The sequence below is a fragment of the Petromyzon marinus genome, chromosome 17 (assembly GCF_048934315.1).
Source record: "Petromyzon marinus isolate PM22_M1 ecotype Great Lakes invasive population chromosome 17, UKy_Petmar_22M1.pri1.0, whole genome shotgun sequence".
Lineage (NCBI taxonomy): Eukaryota > Metazoa > Chordata > Hyperoartia > Petromyzontiformes > Petromyzontidae > Petromyzon > Petromyzon marinus.
This window is the reverse complement of record NC_133683.1, coordinates 10961647-10982972: the sequence shown is the minus strand read 5'-3', so window position 1 is coordinate 10982972 and position 21326 is coordinate 10961647. Positions and strand designations below refer to the sequence as shown.

Below are 21326 nucleotides of genomic sequence, written 5' to 3'. Positions count from 1 at the left end.
GGGATTCATCTTCTGGGTTCTTTCGGTAAAATCACGTAGTATTCTACGCAGTATTCTACGTGACTTTACCGAAAGAACCCAGAAGATCACTTTAAGAAGTTTTTGTTGTTCGTGTTTTTGTTTTTTTGTTTGTTGTGGTTGCACCCGATTCAAGATCCGAATGGCTCACAGGGCTATACCAAAATAAAAACTGAAACTGAAAACTGAAGGCTTCACGAAATACGTGGTCGAAATAGATGTTAAATAATGTGGGAGCCAAAGGACATCCCTGTCGCACCTCAAGGTGAACAGGGAATGGATCCGACTCCCAGCCAACGTAGTTTCACCCGGGCCTGCCCACCATCATGAAGGTCCTTAATGATTGGGAGCAGAGAGCCAGGGACTCCGAAAGCACGAAGAACAACCCAGAGCCCAGGCCTACTGATGGTATCATAGGCCTTGACCAGGTCAATAAAGCGCACACAAACTCACTCTTAGCGGGTTGCTGTGACCATTACATCTCCCGGAGGATCACTCCACTGAACAAAATAGTCCCACGGTTCAGTTCGCAAGTCGATGTTGAACAAACAAACATCTCCTGAAAGCTGGTTCGTGTGAATGTTCGTAAATCAGGTGTTCGTAACTCGAGAACTGTCTGTACTATGTAAATAATAACATTACGTTTATTCACTCAGTCTCTTTTGTCAGTTTTAAATTTCAATATACAGTATAAAATATATATTATTTTCAATACAAATTGTCTTTATTTAAAATATGAATGGTAAGTTATGAAGTGTTTATAGGATTTAATGGTAAGTTACGAAGGCTGGGAACGCATCCTCACAGTACCAATATTGTAAGTTATTCAATATACGAAGTTTCAATATAAAAATGAAGATCCAGGAACTCATCTACTTCCTATCTCTAGATAAATCTATATACTGTATATATTTTCTGATTTGTGTTTCTGTATTTCTGTGGATATCTGGGGGAAGATTTTGAAGGTGCTCGTGGCCCTGTTCCTTCAGTGTGTTTGCGTGTGTGCAGGCATATAAGTGGTTGTGTATGTGTAGTGAGTCCAACTGAGTCGCAGACGTTATCTTGGGAGCAACACTATTTATTCCGCATTAACACGCAACAGAACACGATCTACACTCGGGTCTCGAATGCCCATCTAACCATGCTACGACAGAACTAGACACACTCATTGTTTTTTTCGTTAAAGTCACGTATGTAGGAATACCATAAAATAATATTATATATTTAATATATTTTATTCTTTATTAGAACTAGACACAGTTCGCTATCCCACAAATGGTCCCGGACCACGTGGCTAGAGGCTCCTTCTCCCCGACGTGGATCTTCGTAACACCGGCACACAAAGAACCCCGAGCTCCTCACGGGGCCCTCGTGATATGCTCCCGGGCTTGAGCTGGCTCCGCCCTTCGCCCCGCCCATCTTCCAGGCCTTTCGAGCTCCTTCTCAAAGATTCCCGAGAGCTCCTTTGCACCACGTGACCACCCCATGGCCCCCATCCACCGGTGGCCCCCCTCCAATATCATCCGGCCACGTATCAGCAGGTCAACTGGCGTATCATGCCCCAACGTAACCCTGGCTGGCTGACACTCCCTCTCGCTCCCTCACCGGGAGCCCGCACTACTCATGGTGCCTCCGCGCTAACCAGCACTCACCCAAACCCCGCTAGGGTTGGTACTGTGTTACCTAACCCACGCTGCCGGAATGACAACACATTGATCGGCCGTGGCTTCGCAAGCCTCGGCACCATACAGTGACAAGCATAGTCACTACATGTGTATGGCTGTCATGTGTGTGGGGCGGTGGTGCAGCAATTAGCGTGCTGCGCTAAGAACCCGGGGACCAGAGTTCGATTCCTGCTCACGGCCAATATTGGTAACGAATATTTGAAGCAGTCCTGGGCCTCCCCTAGGTTGACTCAGCCTAAAATGAGTACCTGGTGCAGTGTGTAAATATTGCCACTGGGGAGATAAAATGTTGGCCGGGCGTGGTGCTGCCACCCACCCCCTCCTGTATCGTGCCGGCCTGCATAGGCGTTTGCTAACAACACTTGCCCCAAAAGTCGGTTAAGGCTGTATGGGGATTCTTTTCATTTGTGTTGTGTACGTAGATGTGTCTTTGTCTATGCGAGTTAGACGTGTCTGTCAATCTGTCACCTGTCATTGTTGTTTGTGTCTGTGTATAGGTGGTTCTGCTATAGTATGTGTACATGTGTAGAGGAGTGAAATACGCGGTGCACACACTTAACCGAGGGCAACTGAGGGCAAACAGTTGCGCGTGTGCAACATGAGGTTTTCACGGACAAACCGCCAGTTAAGGGGCGAAGCAGGTGCAAACGGGGTCGACCGGTTGTGCACGTTGAGACCGGAGGTGTTGCCAGGGAGACGGGAGATAAGGGTTGATTGATGGGCCAACAGGCACCGGCCTGGCGAGCGCTGCATGAGATGCACAAGAGCTCTCAGATAATTAGTAGAGGGATATCAGGGTGTGTGCGTGACGGCTCCAGCCGTCAACGGAACCTAAACCCTCACGCCATCGCCGGGCGGGTGTTGGCTGATCCCCCCGCCCAGGACAGACGGGTGAGTGGGTCTGAGGGAGCATAGGTGAGGGTAGTGGTGGAGATGTAGAGTCGCTGTGTGCGGAGACGCCGCGTGTGAGGATGCTGTGTGCGGAGTCGCTGAGAGCAGAGCTGCTGAGTGCAGGATAAGTGAGGTGAAAGGTAGATAAGAGTGGGGAGAAGTTAAAACACAAGTGACCGTATAGATAGTTATAGGAGTGCCTACAACTGGTGCAAGAATAGGTGAATAAAGTGAAAGCAGGTGACTTGTTACAACATGTCGCTGCGAGTCATTTTTGAACACACTACACATGTATGTCTGTGTCTCTCAGCTAACATTGATCGGAAATAACTGAATGCAAATGCACAAAGCAAATCTTGTCGCGTTTAATGTCCAAAAAATGTGAACGTTAATCAAAAAATACAAAACACGGTAACATTTCTAGACTACACAGGCCGTGAATCTGACTTAAGCGCGAAGTCTCGTTATTTACACGTCCGAGGTGTGTAGGACACGCCAACAGTGAAACGTGAATAAAGAGTGAAAAGTCCATGTTCAATCCGTTAAGGTGTGTAGTACAAGAGACAATCAGGGCATAGCCCAAACTCTACCTGCACTATATCCAGATAAATCACACTAGCCCTAACCCTGACCACACTAGCCAATAAAATGTTAGTCTGACTGTTTTCGCGGTTATGCTGTGTAGCCCTTCGATGTGTGCTTGGGTTGTACCGCGTGTTATTCAGCACGATGTCCGACGATTCGCTCCACATGCTTCTATAGCAATCTTTTAGCACATGGAGCGAAACGTCGGACATCACGCCGAACAACACGCGGTACAACCCGGAAACACATTGGAGATTCTAATCTTACCATAACCACACGAGCCAATCACAGCCAACCCTACTCCTAACCTTAACCGCACTAGTAAATCAGATGCCAATCATGCCCCGACTACAACAGCCAATCAGGTGCCAACACAAACTCTTATACCTAAGACCAACGCTGAGACTTATCTTTTCACTTCTGATACACATTTCACTTCTCGTGTCTACGCCACCACTCTGGCTCCATCCCAAAAATCATCCCACACTCCCACCGCAATCTCAAAACCAGCAAAGCAAGGCTTCGATTTTCAAATGAGATTGCGCATGCTGCACGTATATGTACTCGAGAAGGGCATGGAAGTGGCAGATTCTGTGAATTCTGAAATAAAGTTGGCCAATCGCTGTAGATGTCAAAGGGTCTTTAACGTCCATTTTAAGCACACGGACTTGTGGTGCTTCGGTAATGGTCAGTAAATTAACTAGGTGGCCGTAGCATGAATCAAACTCTCAACTCCGTGCAAACTAGCTTAACAGCGAACTTCATAACACGAGGCCATCCAACCTCTCGACCGCTTCCATGGCCGTGCGTTCATACATATACATAGGTCACACAACTCAATAATCAAGGCATTGTTACTTACGGAAGAACCCACTAAGGTGCATTTAAGACACATTGCTGCAGTGAGAAGGGTCTGAGTCCAACTTGGGAGAAACAATGCTGTCCGTTTAGTGGTTTATAAGTACAGCAATGGTTATATGTATACAGGAAAGCCTTAGTCTCTCGACTCTTTTTGAGGAGGGCCATGCATCGGAAAGTTTGTCCAAATACATTTTCATGTGTGTTTTTCAAATGAGACAAAACCAGGGTACCTGGAGAAAATCCATGCACACGAGGGTATAAGGTCACATTACTAATCGACTTGCTATACTGGCATCTACTGGCCATATCACAGCTGAAAGTGGATTGGTAGTCACACAGCACGTGGTCTTGGCGTGATTCTCCAACCCTGCTGTTAAGAGTTCTGATTCCAGGTGTGTGCCAGTTTTTCACAGATCAGTCTTGGGTAAAAGTAGTTTGGTTATTTTTAAATCACCAACAACTCTTGAGAACTCGGGTTCGAAGCTAGACTTCACCCATGTATGAACTGCGTTTGCAAGTGTAGTGAGGCGATGGGTTCAGCTTGGTCTCCAATGATTGCATGGCCAGAAAAATCAATGCAGGTAAATAGAGATGTTTCAGTTCATTTGACCTGTAGGTACACTGGATGGTTGAAATGCAAGGAACAAACCATTATCTACAGAGCACGAAGGATGAGAGAAGGCTACCGAAGGGACGCCTGTTGAAGCAGTTCTGTGGTGTCATCTTCTAGGGGTCATTACCTGATAGGGTTGCCAACTCGGAGGAACAAATACAACTGGGATATATCATGGGAAGAAGTATATTTCAACTGTACCGATGGAGAGAACGATATGTAAATACACCGTCTTCGGGTGTTGTGTGATTACGCAACTTTCAATGACCATACTCTTTGGTTCTTTCGGTAAAGTCACGTAGGTAGAAAAATAAAATAAAATAAAAATAAAAAAATGACGTTTCGATCGCAACACAAGCAGTCGTCCTCAGGCGGAAAAAAATGATCCAGCAGTGGAACTGCTGAACTAGCGATAGCGCTGTTACAACAAGAGGTTATTTCATAATAAATAACTTCTTGTTATTTATTATTTATTTCATAAATAACCTACGTGACTTTACCGAAAGAACCAAAGAGTATGGATTCCTGCAGTCACGAAAGCTTCAAATCAAGATTTCAATGACCAGGCAAGACTTTCAGATTTCGCAGGACAGCAGCTACCTAAGCAAAAAAAGGACAATCCTGGGAAAACGAGAACAGGTGGCAACCCTAGACGAGGATCTGAAGGAGATCCACAATGGGCGTTTCCTCACCTTGTGGCCTATTACAGTTAAACATATACGACCAGGGGCTTTATTTGGGTCGCTGGGTCAGCGGACATTGAAAATATATATCCAGAGCCAGCACACCACATCCAGTATACCACTTGCTATGACTGTGGCTCAGTGGGAAATTCAATCCCGGGACACTCCTGATGCCGAAATATCGACGGACAACAAATGTTTCCCAGAAGTGTTCAGACTGAAACCTATCTCACCACTTTATGTTCATTTACAAAATAGTGCACTTATTAAAGGCGCAAAACAACAAAAACCAAAGTTTACAAATCGTTTTAAAGATTCCCTTTCTTTAACCAACAACACAACCACCCCTCGCGTTTTAAGACCCCGTTGCAGCACACCGCACAGTTTCCGTTTTGAATGCCTGACGTCACAAGGAGCTTGCGTGTTGCCGAGCCGCGTAGGTTATAGTCAGAGGAGTCCGTTGAACTTTAATTGGACGCTGTGAGAGTTGAGCGAGAGAAGGGAGGGGATTCATGAGATGGACGTTCAAATGAGGAACACCTAAGGGGGGCAAGTATGAAGCAAACAAGGGACATACAAGCTTACAACTTGGTTTAAACTGTACACCCCTCGGTGTATAGACGTGATTTATGAGCCATTATCGCATTGAAACTGCGCAAAAAAACAATACTTAATTCACCAGGGCCGAGGCAGGGCAAAGGCGTGGACCTTGAAACCAAAATCAAAGGGCCAAGTGTCCGTCTTGGCAAAACGGGGCTACATACATTGTGAAGGTGATGGGCGTAATTTTGCTAAAACTGGGTGTTTGTCAGCGGCAAGCGTAGTCCCCGCTCAAGCGAACGTGGCGCGGTGCTCGAAAACATTTGGCGGTCTGGAGTCAGTGCCGGAAGGTCCACTTTTTACACCTGGGGCTTGTCAATGCATAGGAAGGTCACTGTAGCTTGCTGTGCAATAGTACTTATTGTATTTACGCTAGTGGGATGATGATGGGTTGAGTAAACCCTGAAACACTAGTGAATATTGTAGTTTTCTCCAGCAACTTCCAGCCAATTAAATGGAGAATTGTATTTAATAAAGAGAAAATGACATCTAGTATTTTGCAAGTTGTAAGGATACTACCAAATGTATTTGTGATAGATTTCATGAAATGCATTTTGTGAGTCACTCCATTGAAGTTTAATTCGTGTTTGGGGAAATCTGGTCGGTCTTTGCCACCGCGGCTGGTTTATTGGCTTAACAGCAAAGGTTACTCGCCTATAGAAAATTTCAGTGATAATGATCTTTCACAAGGGCAAAGCCCATACACAGCTAGGCCACTTGATGTGGCTGTAAAATCTATGCGGCTTCACAAGACACCAAACTTGACTCGTACCCCTTTTCCACTCACACATGCGAACTGTGCCGGCACGCGGCCATCATGTTATGGGGTGGTTTTCCACTGGCTACAGTGGAAAAATAAGTGGTATTTAGCTCAATTAGTTGTGAAATTCAAATGATGGATTCTGAAAAGGTGGGCAGCAAAAGCTGCTCACGGTGACGTCAGCGCTTTAGAGAAATCAGCCACTGTGCAGCGTGGGACAATGGGAGATGTTTTTGAAAAAGTCACGCGTGTTGTTTAATTTCACGATTAGTTTTTATCTCTTTTTAAATAAATTATAACTTTACGACACAGGCAAAACTACCGAAACACAGGATAACTCAACGATAATTATAATAATGATAAAGACATAGTTTGTAGCAACAAAAAAGCCAAGTTGCTGTTTTATTGTGTACAGCAGGCCCGGCTGCGCTTGGCCACGCTTGGAATGTACGTTTTGTACGTGCATGAAGGTGTATTATAAAATAACATACAACATATGGAGCCCCCCACCCCCATTTTTTTAAACGGGTGGAAAAATGTTCACAGAAAATCTGGTTGTAATCCAATACAGACATACAAGGGCAACATGAAACAAAATTAACTCTAACCCCAACTCATCTCTCCAACAGCATTTCCAGATTGAGGGGGTGGGTGGTGGGGGTTTAAGCTTTCAATAAACTGATAAATGTCTCACCCATGATAATTGTTTTACTCGATGAAAGCCCCAAGTGAGTTTCAACATTCCTCATAATAAAGGTTTTTGGGTTAGATCGCGTTATTTATGTGTCGTAACCCTCCACCACCCGACACGGCCAATCAGCAAAAAAGTGTCACGTTGACAAAAGACAAATAGTTCACTACTTTAGACCACCGGTGTGTTGAAGAGTGAATCCACAACATTTACAGTTTGAGTACGACGTTTCGCTGGCGAATTGCCTGATGATGCTGGATGTAATTTCCAGCGAAACGTCGTACTCAAACTGTAAATGTTGTGGATTCACTCTTCAACACACCGGTGGGCTAAAGTAGTGAACTATGTCTTTTGTCAACGTGACACTTTTTTGCTGATTGGCCGTGTCGGGTGGTGGAGGGTTACGACATTTATAAATAAACCTTTATTATGAATAATATTGGTCGCGAAAGCCTACGTGTTAAACCGTTCAACATTCCTATCAGAAGGATCCTGCCAGGTGTCAGGTAGTGTTTGGATAAATCTCATTTGTATTGGAGTAATCTTATTTCGAGTGACAACCAGACTGCCGGCAGAAAACTCATGCAGGCCAGAGGAGATCACTCATAAGAAGGGACACATCGCAATTAAGGCACTGCTGCGACCAATTTTTCAAGCTAACATATTAAACATTTAAAGACAAAATCCAACAAAACTAAAGTTTGCTTAATAAACGTCCTCTGGAGGAATTGTGGTGCGGCGGTTCGTGCTCCTGCGCTCTGCAGGAAGCGAGTTCAATTGCTGGACATGGCTAACATTAGTTCAACTGGAGGAGATTCAAATCCTCCTGCCCTCCTCCACTAATTACGGGACGGCTCAGCCCAGAGAGCTCATGTGAAGCAAGCAAGGGCATCTCAGTACAGAATTTCTACCCGATGAGCCGATGCAACAAAAAAATATTGCTAAAAATAATACATTATACAAAACAAAATATACCTTGATGTGATGAAGTAAAAGAACTACCAAACCGGCTGCTCATATAAATATGTGCATGCTTTGCCAAATACAAATTTGCAGCCATTTTTTTCGCTGCCATTTTCTTTCGGGCAGTGCCCCAGAGGACCAGCTCAAACCCATGTGACTTCATTCCAGCCAATCACACCCCGGTTACGAGTACACAGTAGAAGTGTAATCCCCGATCTGGCAACGTTGGGGAGGAGGTGATCGATTTGGGAGTTGGGGGGTGGATGGTGGTGGTTTGCGTTTGCACCCTTTTGCCCACAGGGCATGAATCCCAGAAGCCAGGAGACTCAGTGGTCATGAGGTGCAGTGTGGTCCCCGTGGCATTGCTTACAGTGGCGTTAACGGGAAAACAAACAATAACAGCAACAATATACAAACGTCATTTTTTCCAGTGTAAACTATAGATCCCAACTCGTGCCTTTTAAGACAGATATAGTGCCATAGACAATCAAACCCCCAATTAACGTGAGCGATAGCCTCACGCACACACTCGCACACACCGTGAGAAACAGCCTCACGCGCACATGTACACACACCACACGGAGTGCAATGGACCGACGAGTTGCTGGTGGGAGACTTGGGACGAGTCTAGTGGTGGACGACTTAGACTTAGGTGAAAAATGAAACCATCTGCGAGGACTTCAAGCCAATCATACGAAGACTCATGTGCAGTAAAGTCGATCAACCCTCTCTGCGCAGTTTCCCTTTTGAGTCTTAAGAATCATCTCGTTTGAGTTTCTTTGTGAGGATCTTCCACATGGCTCTTCTATGCAAGTCTTCAGAAGATGGCCCCGCAATTAAGCACCTTCACGACGCTGATGTGAGCGCCTCTGTATGTCTCTCCCACGAAGCTCATCCATAAGCTTTCTTCATGGACTTCTTCGCGAGACTCGCATGTATGCATTCTTTAGGAAGATTTCATTGAGGCTTCTACATGAATCTTGTTAATGGGGCATTCAACTCAAGCTTTTCAGCCAGCGCCTTTATACGTCTCCCTCAAGCCTCTCTTAAGCCGTCTCTGCACCATCGTCTCATTAAGACTTCAGTATAACTACGAGGCTCCTGGATACATTTTCTGTATACGTCGTTCCTCGATGAAACTCATTTATAAGTGAGACGCTTCCCCACCGCCCCCCGCTCCATGCTTCTACATGAGGCATTCGTCTACGAGTCTTTCTCATGATACCTTCAATTAAAGCCTGAGAGGCTCTCTTACAAATTCTACTTTATAGAGGTCCTCTCCACGAGGCTGCTCTGTGCAATTCTTCTGAGATTCTGGATTAGAATCCCAATCAGTGCGCTCGACGGTAAACCGGGTTCCTCGGGTTTAGAGAGTCGATCGGCTCAGCCCATTGAAGAAAAAAAAAACGCAACCCCAACAACAAAACCTTCGTCTACATATTGGTGTTAGGATTTCATTCAGCTTGGCGCAGCCTGCATTGTGTTCACTTGTAGATGGCGCTAAACAAAATGACTGTCTAGTCTGCACAGTTAAGCGCCAGTGAGCAAAAGACCCCTGCAGGATTCACAATGCCGTAATTATGTGGCGCTGCTGCTCATGGGTATATGCGTAATGGACGTAATAATCGAAGTCATCAGCATCATCATCTAGGAACAGCTCTGCAGTAAACGTACCAACATTGGACCAACGTTTCATATTTACCGGGTCTGTGCTTAGATGACGATGATGATTGCAGTCCATTCCGCATCCTCCTCATCATCATCGTCTAGGCATAGACTCAGTAAACATGCCCACTTCAGCAATTGTTTCTTGCTGTGGTTGTCCCACCTGATGACGGATGCTTGTGTTGCGCCCGAAACGTCGTGATTTAATTTATTTTCTACCTACATGACTTTACCGAAAGAACCAGAGTGTGGATCCCCGCAGTCACGAAAATTTCAAATCTAGAATGCCAATGCTGGCCCAACGTTGGCATGTTTACTTGGCGAGGTTGTACCTCGACAACCACGATGCTGATCGCGGTGGTGAGCACGGTATCGGTGCAACTGAAAGAAAATAAAGACAAAAATGAAATCAACACTGCACATCTCGTGGCACACAGAGGCGAGTGTCACCCAGCCACACACACGTGCAGTCGGTGGGGGGGGGGGGGGGGGGGCTGTAACGGAACCACTCGCTCAACCCGCACGCTCGCCCACCGCCCAAATGTACAACAAACAAAAAGCGCTCACATTTTTTGCATCGGTAGTCAACTACTTATATTCCAAGTCAAATCTCCCGCTGCCGCTTCTTAGTGCAATTTCAAAAGGTCAGGGTCCAGCTATCATGGGTTTGTCAATCCCATCCGCAGAGGGGGAAGAGGAGAGGGGAGGAGTGTATGCTCGATTTGGTAACGGTGAGCGAGGTGGCAATGTTGTAGCTTCTCTCTATTGGACATTGCTAACAAGTTAAACCGTTGTTGAGCAGAGACCATTCATTATTCATTCACTTATCGTCAAAAGCTGTTCTCTTTTCTTCAGTGAAGACACAACCCAAAAATAACGGTGGATGTTTTTTTTTGTGGAAACACACACACACATACACATATGGTTGTGGACCATGATTCTGAGGCTTCATTAAGCCGTGGGAGAATGAAGTCACCACCGAACACCGATACCGCTGCGCGACGTTTTGGTGAAAAAGCTTCTTTTCAAGGAACTGAATTTCAGGAGCTCCCAGCTATTTGAGCAAAGTGGGACCTCATTATCGAATGACACACAGCAAGGCCCGAGAACACATTGGAGAGCGGTGCACACACGTGTACGCAACGGCAGTGCACCATCCTCCAGTAACGCCGCAGCCAAGCCCGAAGCCTCTCCACGTTAATCAACAGGGACCAGCACACGGACGAGGGAGTTGAAAAACCGCGATGGCAGCAGCACTCTGTCCTTAAAGCTGGGAGTAAGGACAAGAGACGCATAAGGCAGAGTTTTACAATGGTAGGGGGGTTAATTGTCATATTGCTGCGGATCAGAGTTCCTTTGGTTTTGCAATGAGACACCGTCGCCTGGTTGTTTCTGTGGGTGGAGTCTTCACGGTATATCGCTGCTGAAGCTTCGTCGACCGGCTTTCGCATTCCGTACCGATGCACGGTAACGCTATTCGGTCATGCGAAAGCATCGCTATTATGGCTTTAATGCTGAGGCTGAGTCTTTGCAGGGAGCACAAACCTGCGGAAGCGGTGGACACTCGAGACAGGTGGAGACTTCAAACATATTCTAACACTTTCTGTAAATGATGACAAACTCGGGAGACGGAGGTCATGCAGCCTGGAAACAAATAAGGAGCATTACCGTATTCTCTGGATAAAGACGCACTTACCCGCCCCACCTCCACCACCGAGCTGTATTTTTAAAGTAAACATTGGAAGTGCATCTTATAATCTGGTAGGCATGCATGCCTGCGCATGACCAGATTTTTTTTATAGCTTTATTGACACCGGGGACACCTTGACACCAAGGTGCGTCTTATAATCCAGAGTATGCGGTGTTACACACATTTGATTTCGAAACAGCGATCATGCCCTTTTGCCGTCTCGACATTCCCTATTGCATGTTTATTACTCTTTAGGTAGAATTCAAGCAAACCATCAACCACCGATCTTTATATGACCAAGCGAGAACCCAGCAGGATTCCCCACCTCCTGTGTAACGGAGAGATGGGAGACTATAGTATTTCAGACCATTTTGTCCATCACCATCAACATCCCTCCGCGGGCAGATAAAACAAGCACCACCTCATTGGGAAGTCAAGAGTGTTTGCTTTATGGAGAAACTAGCTCCCGTCACAGGAATGTGGAGTTTACACCACTGGCTCACAGCACTGCTCACCCCGATGAGCACCGCTGGAACGAGTATGGAGACAGATTCACTTATTTTCTCAAATAATCAAATTTGAGAGTCCGACTATAACGGTGGCACGGCCAACTTAATGAGCTCTCACATCCATTTCCGTTGAATCAGGAAAGCCCCACCGAGTCTCAGGACTCGTGGTGAGGAGGATCTCACTTTGAGGTATTTGCCAAATTCCTCTCCACGTGCGTTCGAGCAAAAGGGAGAAAACCGGAGTGCCCAGGGGAAAAAAACCCACAAAACGAGAGAATGCTCAAACATTGTCGAGCAGACTTCCCGTCGACAAAAGAAACCCACCTGACATCCCTGCAAGCACCACCTTGTTTGCCCTGCAGGTGGGCGACTTAAACAAATCATAGCACCACCTCTGCCCGATCCACCAACCCCATCTCCAAGTGTTCATCGCCACATTGCCCCAGATTGTTTAAGTCTCAGTGCTTGAATGAGCACCAGACAGCGTTCACCTCCCACTGCTGGCTGTAACTGCTGGGCCAGCAGTCATTTTATTGACCCCAGAGCGATGATGGGGCCGAGACGACTCCCAAAAGAGAATTTGAACTTGTGACCATTCACTCGGTAACTCTGCCACAGCGGCACCTGGTCTAACCTGATATTACTACCGCTGGTTAATTTTATTCATATTCTCAGTGGTCTATTTTCATCTGATCACGTGTCACTGTGTCACACAGCACCCAGAGTTTGACTTGTCCCAAAATGATCATCACCCTTGGGGAACGGGCAAACTGAGCCCTATTTCGTGTGAAGAGAACAGCATTCGCTGAGTGCAGAAATTGACCCCCCATAAAAAAGAAAGAGAGTGAAATTCCCGCCAACGGCGCCAACTGTGATGAACGCTGCCACCCCCCTCATCCCCACCAACTTTATGAAACCAAGGAGATGCTTCGACTTGTTTCAGTCTCTCCCGCACTTCAAATGGCCGCTGCCCACACATGGTGAAGCCCAGTCTCTCTCTTGCCATCGTCAGCACCGTCGCCATCGCCATCGTCCAGGTCCACGTCGAGGTCCCCATTGACCCCGCCGGGCGTGCGCGCTGCCCGCAGGCCATGCCACTTCTTGACGTGCTTCTCCAGCGTGGCGTACACGCCGAACGGCATCTGGCAGACGTGGCAGCGGTGCACGTCGCGGCCCACCTGCCCGTGCGTCTTCATGTGCCGCGTCAGCTTGCTCGACTGTGCGCACGCGTAGCCGCACAGCTGGCAGCGGTAGGGCCGCTCGCCCGTGTGGCTGCGCCGGTGCACAGTCAGGTTGCTCCCGTTGCGGAAGCGTTTGCCGCAGAACTCGCACGCGTTGGTGCCCGTGCCGGCGTCGCGGTCCTCCACGCCGCCCGCCGCTCGTCTCGCCGCGACGATTTTCCGGACGCAGCCCCCGCCGTCGTTGTCTTCGTCGTCATCTTCGTCGCCGTCTTCCTCGTCGTCGTTGTTCAAGCCTCGCTCGCCGCGGCGATGCAGGGGATGGAGGAGGAGGAAGCCCGGGCTCGCCGCGCTCTGGCTCCCGGACTCTTCCGCGAGCCGGCTGCCGCTGCCGGCCGTGTCCGAGGAGCTGGGCTCCGACGAGGGCGTGCGAGGAGGGGACGTGGAGCCGCCCCACGCCGCCGCCGCCGCCGCCGCCGCCACCGCCGCGGACGCGTTCTCCCGAGAGCTTCCCGACGACGTGCTGCCCATCGCTCTGTTGCCACTAAATGGAACCCGGCCACCCATCGCGCTCATTCCCCCGAATGGAACTCCGCCGCTGATCCCTCCGCTGGAGTCAAACGACTCCCCGCTGCTCAGCTGCTGCACGGCGACGTAGCTGGCGAGCCACTGCGAGTAGATGTTGCCGTCGACGCGATGGGAGTCCACGAGCGGCGACTCATCGGGCTCCCGCTTCACGCTATTGGCAGTCGGGCAGGTGGAGGACAGGTCGAGAGGGAGGCTGGCGAGCTGCTCGTCCCCTCCATTGGCGGCCCCCGCGTGGGAGTGGTCACGAGCCGCCTCACGGAGAGCGGTCGTCGTCGCGTCCCCCTGGGGCCTCCCGGCAGGTGGCCCAATTTCCCTGCCCCTGCCAGGGGCCGAGTGGCAGTACGACGCCATCTGCCTGTTCAGCCTGAGCAGCACCTCGTTGAGCGCGGCCCGCGGGCCGCCGTCGTCCCCTTCCTCGCCGCTCGCCCGCGCGGCGCCTCGCCCGTCCGCTCGCCCTGCGCCGCCTCGCCCGGCGCCGAGGGCCAATGGCGTCTCTTCCGGGACGGACATGTCGCTGCGGTACAGCGCCGCCACGGAGCGCAGGGCGCTGCTCGCGCTGGACAGAGAACCCGCGACTCCGGGGCTTGGGGCGCCGAGACCGCCGCACCGCAGGCCGGGGGAGGAGGCCGTCCCCCTGCTGCCGTCCGCACGCCCCCTCTCCTCCTCCAGCGTGGCCGCCCTGGCCCAGCCCGAGCGGCGCGAGCTCTGGGATGCCGAGAGGGGCGCGGGGTTCCCCGTGGACTCGGGCGTCCCGCAAGAGCGCAAGGTCGACGTCGACGACGCCGACTCGCGGCCGGTGGCCGCGACGAATGGGGAGGACGGAGGCGGTGGGAAGATGCCGGCGCCGGGTTTTGCTGGAGGCGCAGTGCTGGAGAGGTGCGGGGCGGCACGTCCGGCACCGAGAGGTCGCTCCGTCGCCGTCGCCGGCGCCGCAAATGGAGCAGTGTTGCCGGCGAGCTCGCGCAGCCGGCGCGAAAAATCCAAGCGGCACCGGAAGTCCGCCGCGGTCGCTTTCTCTTCCCACGAGGCGGCCGCCGTCATCGCCGCCGGCTCTGGTGGGGACGTGCGGCCAGCGGAGAACGGCTGAGGAGGAGGAGGGGGAGGAGATGGCGGCAGCGGCGGCTGTTGTGCTCGAGGAGCGGCGAACACGGGCGAGGCGCTGTAGCGGGGCCGGGGCGCCTGCGCGTGGAACAGCGCCGCCCTGAGCCAGGGCTCCATGAGCAGCCCGAAGGCGCTCACTCCGCTTCCGTCCATGCGGGCCGGGGGGGCGGCCGTCCTGCGATCGGGCAGCGGGGCGTCCGCCGATCCGCGCGACGCGCCGCTCGGCGAGCGGGAGCTGCCCTCGGGGCTGGAGGGCGGCGCCAGCGTGGTGAAGGAGCCGCCCTCGATGTAGACGCCGAGGCGGTGCGTGTGCTGCGCGTGCTGCAGCAGCGACCAGGCCGTGGGGAAACGCGCGCGGCACGAGCGGCACACGAAGGCGCTCGGCTCTGGGGCTGTGCAAGCAAGAGGGAGACACAAACGAGAGCAGTCACGCACGCAGCAGGAATTCCGTAATGCTTTCCAACACGCGTGTCAAATGAAGCCGCACGACGAGACAACTTCACGCACAGCGGTGTGTGTCACGAGGAAGCGAGGCGCGCGGCATCTGAGGGCTCTCTTTTTTTTTAATCTACAAGTTCTTGGGGAACTATTTTATCGATTCGGCCGGTTTACAAAAGGTTAAGACCCGAATGGCAACAAAAGAATAAAGGAAATTTTCATTTATACTGTGAACACCACCCCCTCCGGCTCCCGGTTCCGGTTACAGACGCACGAATGGACAAAGCTGATGCATTCGTGCTTTCAACCTTAAGTTGGTAAGGGCAGGAAGTGGAAAGGGCGACACTTAAAAGGAAATTACACCAAAAAAACCGTAGAAGCGTGGCGATTCAATTGTTCGCAGCGAGCAATCCAGCGTCTCCTCATGCCAGACAACGGCTCTGGGAAGATAACGATACAGGGATCAAGGACAGTGCATATTATTATTATCAGAGTTGTCTTTTTTGTTTGCATTTTGACTGCTTGTGTTGTGGTTATTGCAAACATGATGCCTTGAATAAAGGTGTCAGTTTTTGTGCCAGTTTAAAGGGTAAGAACCTATTCCTATATCTTGTTACTGGCAAAGGAGGTCTCATAATGATACAGGGATGTGTTGGCAATTTTCGGATGAATCTGAAACATTTAGAAAATGGGCCAAGATACCAAAACTTCGGATCACGATTTTTTTCATTTTTGTTTCGGTGGCACAACTCAAAGGACTGTAAAAGGGCGTTCATGCACTAGAATGAAACGCACATATTTAGTTTTCACACGCAAATAGTATGTCGAGCAGAAAACTAGATTTAAGTACTTACATTAAATCTGTTTTTCATTTGTGGTCACTGAGACGCTCTGGATAATGTACTAATCAACTCCATCCCTGTGACGGGCACCCAGAAACTGATGATAATTTTCATATTTTAACGTAATTAATACGAGTTTCCGAGTGCCTAACAAGGGGATGGAATTGCTTAGTACCTTTATCCAGAGCATCACCACCATGTGAGAAAACCAAACCTGTTGTTGAGGATCTGGATGAGAGCATCTACTTCGCTACCCTCGAGAACCCCGTTTTGCACGCGGGCTGCGGAAGAATTCCACCCAGGAAAATCAAACAGAGCCGGTGTAAAGGGAACGACGGCGCACATCTGGACAGGCTCGGGCGGGCGATTCCACGGCACGGGAATACGATGAACAACGGAGGCCCTCTTTTTTTTTTCGGTAAAGTCACGGAGAAGGGAAATAATAAAATAATAAAAAAATTTAACATAATAAAATTCTCACGACGTTTCGGCCACAACGCAAGCAGCCGTCCTCGGGTGAAGAAACAGAGCTGTCGGAAAGACAGCGCTCCAATGAACACTGCTAAGCTTGGCAGCGTCTTTTAAGCTGGGTGGGAGGAGCAGACACTGCCAAGCTTAGCAGTGTTCATTGGAGCGCTGTCTTTCCGACAGCTCTGTTTCTTCACCCGAGGACGGCTGCTTGCGTTGTGGCCGAAACGTCGTGAGAATTTTATTACGTTTTATTTTTATTATTTTATTATTTCCCTCCTATGTGGTGACTTTACCGAAAGAACCAAGAAGATGAATCCCTGCAGTCACGAAAGCTTTAAATCGAAATTTAACGCAGGCCCTGTCAAGACAGGGCAACGGAGTGGGCCCTGTTATAGATATCGCACCCAGCCTGCTGCGTGAGACCACGCAGAATCTTTAAACCACTCCTCCCTACCAAATAACGATAGCTGTCAACCCACACGGTTTACCCGTATTCTTGTACAGGGAAAACTGAGTTTTCAGGTCCATACGGCAAACAGCCATTTCAATACAGGCAAAAAAAGATGTTTTGTCTATTTGTGTTTCTCCCTTGTGATGGGACTTTGTCGGATTAACGATGAGAATTGTAAGGGCACGGGGTGACCAATAAGATCTGAATTGGCCTGTAATATGGGTAGGCAGCACTGATAAGGGGTTAACGGGTATGAATGATGCTCGTATTACAATTTCACAATCATCAGGTTCTGCGCCCTGTTGCTGCGACTGTTTTATTCCCTGGAATTGCCAGCCGAGTTTTAGGTTTGGGATTCTACTCGGAAACTGCGTTCGATCGATCGCGAGTCGTGCGCGTGAACCACGGCACAGCAGCTTGGACCGGCTACTTTTAACACCTGCGTATGAAAATAAAAAGGATCTCCTTGTATGAAGTGAAAAAAGAGGGAGAGAATAATGCGATAATGACATGGTGTTTGTGTGTGGAGTGTCGGGTACGGTGTCTGGGCACGCTCGTCTGACAGAAAGTATTCTGAAACCATGTGTGTACGTGCACAAGTGTGTGTGTGTGCACACGTGTGTGTGTGTGTGCACACGTGTGTGTGTGCAGGTATGCGTGGGGAGCTACGAATCCGAAGACCGAGTTCAGTTCCCGCGCTCATGGCCACAAACACCAGTGACAATTATCTGACACCCCCCTAGGTTAACTCAGCCTCGAATGAGTACCCGGTGCGATGTGTAAGCATCGCCACTGGGGAGACAAAGGTGGCCGGGCGTGGTGCTGCCCACCCACTCCCTCGTGTGCCGTGCCAGCCTTCACAGCTACTTTTTAACAGCACCTGCCCCCCCAATAGACTGCTAAGGCTAAACATGGGATATTTGCCGTTGCACTGGCAGTGACCCGAGTTCGATTCCCCCTAATGACCAATAATATTTGAACCGGTCTTGGGCCTCCCCGCGGTCGACTCAGCCTTAAGTGAGTATTTGGTAAACAGCTGGGTGCTGGCCACCCACGTACGCTTGTGCCATGCCGGCCTTTATAGGTGCTCGCTAACAGCTCTTGCCCCAATGGTCTGTGATAGGCTACACAGGGAATCTTTGTCTTTGTGTGTGCGTGTTCATGACCCCAGACACCTTATCCCTGGGAGTCTCGCCATTGTCCCGACTCAGACCTTCAGACCTCTGCCCGGTCTCACATTCAAGGACAACAAAGACAAAGATCCCCCGTGCAGCCTTAACAGACTATTTGGGGAAAGTGCTCTTAGCCAGCACCTATAAAGGCCGGCACGGCACACGAGGGGGTGGATGGCCAACACCACGCCCGGCCGCCTTTATCTCCCTAGTTGTGATGTTTACACATCGCACCAGGTACTCATTTAAGGCTGAGTCGACCTAGGGGAGGCTCAGGAACTAGTCAGATTTTCGTCACCAATGTTGGCCGTGAGCGGGAATCGAAATCGGGTCACCGGGTTTGTAGCCCAGCGCGCCCACCGCTACACTCCCGCACACGCACCCACACGCACATTCGCACAAACACGCCAACACACTCAGCCTCGCAGCAACGCTCGCACATTTCCCCACGTGGAGACACACCCCTACACACTCAGCCTCACAGATAAACAAAAATCCCACGTATAGCCTGAACAGACTGTTGGGGCAAGCGCTGTTAGCGAGCACCTATGAAGTCCTGCATGGCACACGAAGGGGTGGGTGGCCAGCACCACGCCTGGCCGCATTTGTCTCCCGAGTGGAGATGTTTACATGCCACACCAGGTAGTCAGATACAGACACACACATACACAGGTACATACAAACCCAGGCAGGCACAATGGCCTTGCAATCCAGGGGTTGTCAGATCGATTCCATCTCCAGGCACGGCAGTTGAAGCAATTCTCAAATCCCCCCCCCACCACCCCATGCCCCCCCCCCCCTCGCCAGTGGTTCTTAACTTTTACTGCAGCCTGCACCCCCCCCCCCACCACCCCCGCTTTAGTTCTCAGAAAGGGCACCTCGCACCCCCAGGGGGTGCATGCACCTCAGGTTAAGAACCACTGCTTTAGAGAGTGGAGGCCCTTCTGCCAAAAGTGGCGTGAGCAAGCAATTGCAGGGCTGCCCCTTTACCTCGTATTGCACAACCACAACCACACACACGCGCACACACACACACACACACCCACCCAGACTCACACACTCGGCATGTATACGGGTAGAAACACAAATAATGACAACAACCCCCGCACCTCCGATAAGTGCGGTTGACTACGTATGGTACGGAAGAAGTTCAACATACATACATTTAATAGACTATTGGGGCAATTGATGTTAGCGGCCACCTATTAAGGCCGATACGAGGGGGGTGGGTGGCCAGCACCATGCCCGGTCGCCTTTGTCTTCCGAGGGGATGTTTATATATCGCACCAGGTACTCATTTGAGGATGCGTCGACCTAGGGGAGGCCCAGGACCAGTTCAGATAATCATCACTTGTGTTGGCCTTGAGCGGGAATGGAACTCGGGTCACCGGGATAGTAGCAGTGCGCTAACCACTGCGCCACCGCTCTCCCTATTCTCACACACACACACAAGCACACACATACCCACGCGCACTGATGCACAAATAATACGTACGCACTACACGATCAAGATGTCATCACGGCCAGAGCCGTTGAGGCCACCACACCGCCACCGCACCTCGCCGGTGCATTCTGCCCTCCGCCAGATCCCTTGGCTGCTACGCAGTCGACACTCGGTGACCTCCACAACCGGCCCTGACAGTCTCCCACCATCTACTCCTAGATCCTGCCCTTGGTTGCCGGACTCGTGCCGACCACTACAATGCCCGTCTCAGTAACTGTCCCTCCTCCATCCCGCACGCGTGTCCGGCCCAGCGCCGCCGTCTTTGCCAAAGCGTATCCTACAACGCTCCCCCCCCCCCCGCCCCGTTCTATTTCGGACATTCTGCGATGCTAATCCTGTCTTTCCACGAAATTCCAAGCATCCGTGGAAGAAGAAAGCTCTCCATCGGACACGTGGAGCGAGGTTGACTCAAAAGACCTGCCAATGTAGCAGAGGAATAATGTGAGAACAGCAGTTGTCCAAAGGAACTGGTCGCGGCCATGGAATTGTGAAATTGCCCCATCACACTGATCGTTTTAACCTTTTGTCTCATTACAAATTAAGTCATAAGTTCACCAGCCATTTCCCCCTCTTGCTCACCCAGATAAATATCCCACAATTAACATTTAAAGAACTACCGGCGCTAAGTGTCTTTGTTGGGCACCTGTGAAGGACTGGCACGGCACACATGTGCTCAGCAGCACCTCCCATGGCTGGCTGCCTTTGTTTCTTTAGCACTCATGCTTTCACATGACAGGACCAGGCACCGAGTCTGCCTAGGGGAAGCTGAGGGCCGGTTCTGATAACCACTCGTGCACCTTGCCCAGGAATTTAACCCAAAGGGCTGCGCCACCCATGCCACACACGCGCTCGTACACAAAGACAAAGATCCCCCGTAATGCCTTCGCAGACTGCTGTCAGCGAGCACCCATAAAGGCCAGAACAGCACACGAGGGGGTGGGTGGCCAGCACCATTCCCGACCGCCTTTGTCTCCCCCCAGTGGCGATGTTTACACACCGCACCAGGTACTCGTTGGAGGCCGAGTCGACCTAGGGAAGGCCCAAGACCGGTTCAGATAATCGTCACCGGTGTTGGCCGTGAGTGGGAATCTATCTCGGGCCGCCGGGTTCGTAGCGCAGCGTAGCGCTAACCGCCACGCTGCAACCCGTATATACACACACTCGCACGCTCACACACACACACTCGCATATACACTCACACGTGCCCACACGTGCCCACGCATGCTCACACACACAAAGATCCCAGTGTAGCCTTAACAGACTGTTGAAACAAGGGCTGTTAGCGAGCACCTATAAAGACCGGAATGGTACATGAAGGGGTGGGTGGCCAGCAACACGCCCGGCCGCCTTTGTCTCCCTAGTGGCGA

The 21326-nt window shown here is 50.4% G+C and overlaps 1 protein-coding gene across 1 annotated transcript in view; it reads right to left on the bottom strand.

The window, feature by feature from the left end:
• Positions 1–2943: 2943 nt before the first annotated feature.
• LOC116943352 (uncharacterized) overlaps positions 2944–21326 on the bottom strand; it is a 75349-nt gene continuing 56966 nt past the window's right edge. Inside the window, exon 3 of the mRNA XM_032956176.2 lies at positions 2944–15473. Within this exon, the coding sequence (XP_032812067.2) occupies positions 13171–15473 (2303 nt within the window). The 3' untranslated portion in view covers positions 2944–13170. The remainder of the gene's footprint in view (positions 15474–21326) is intronic.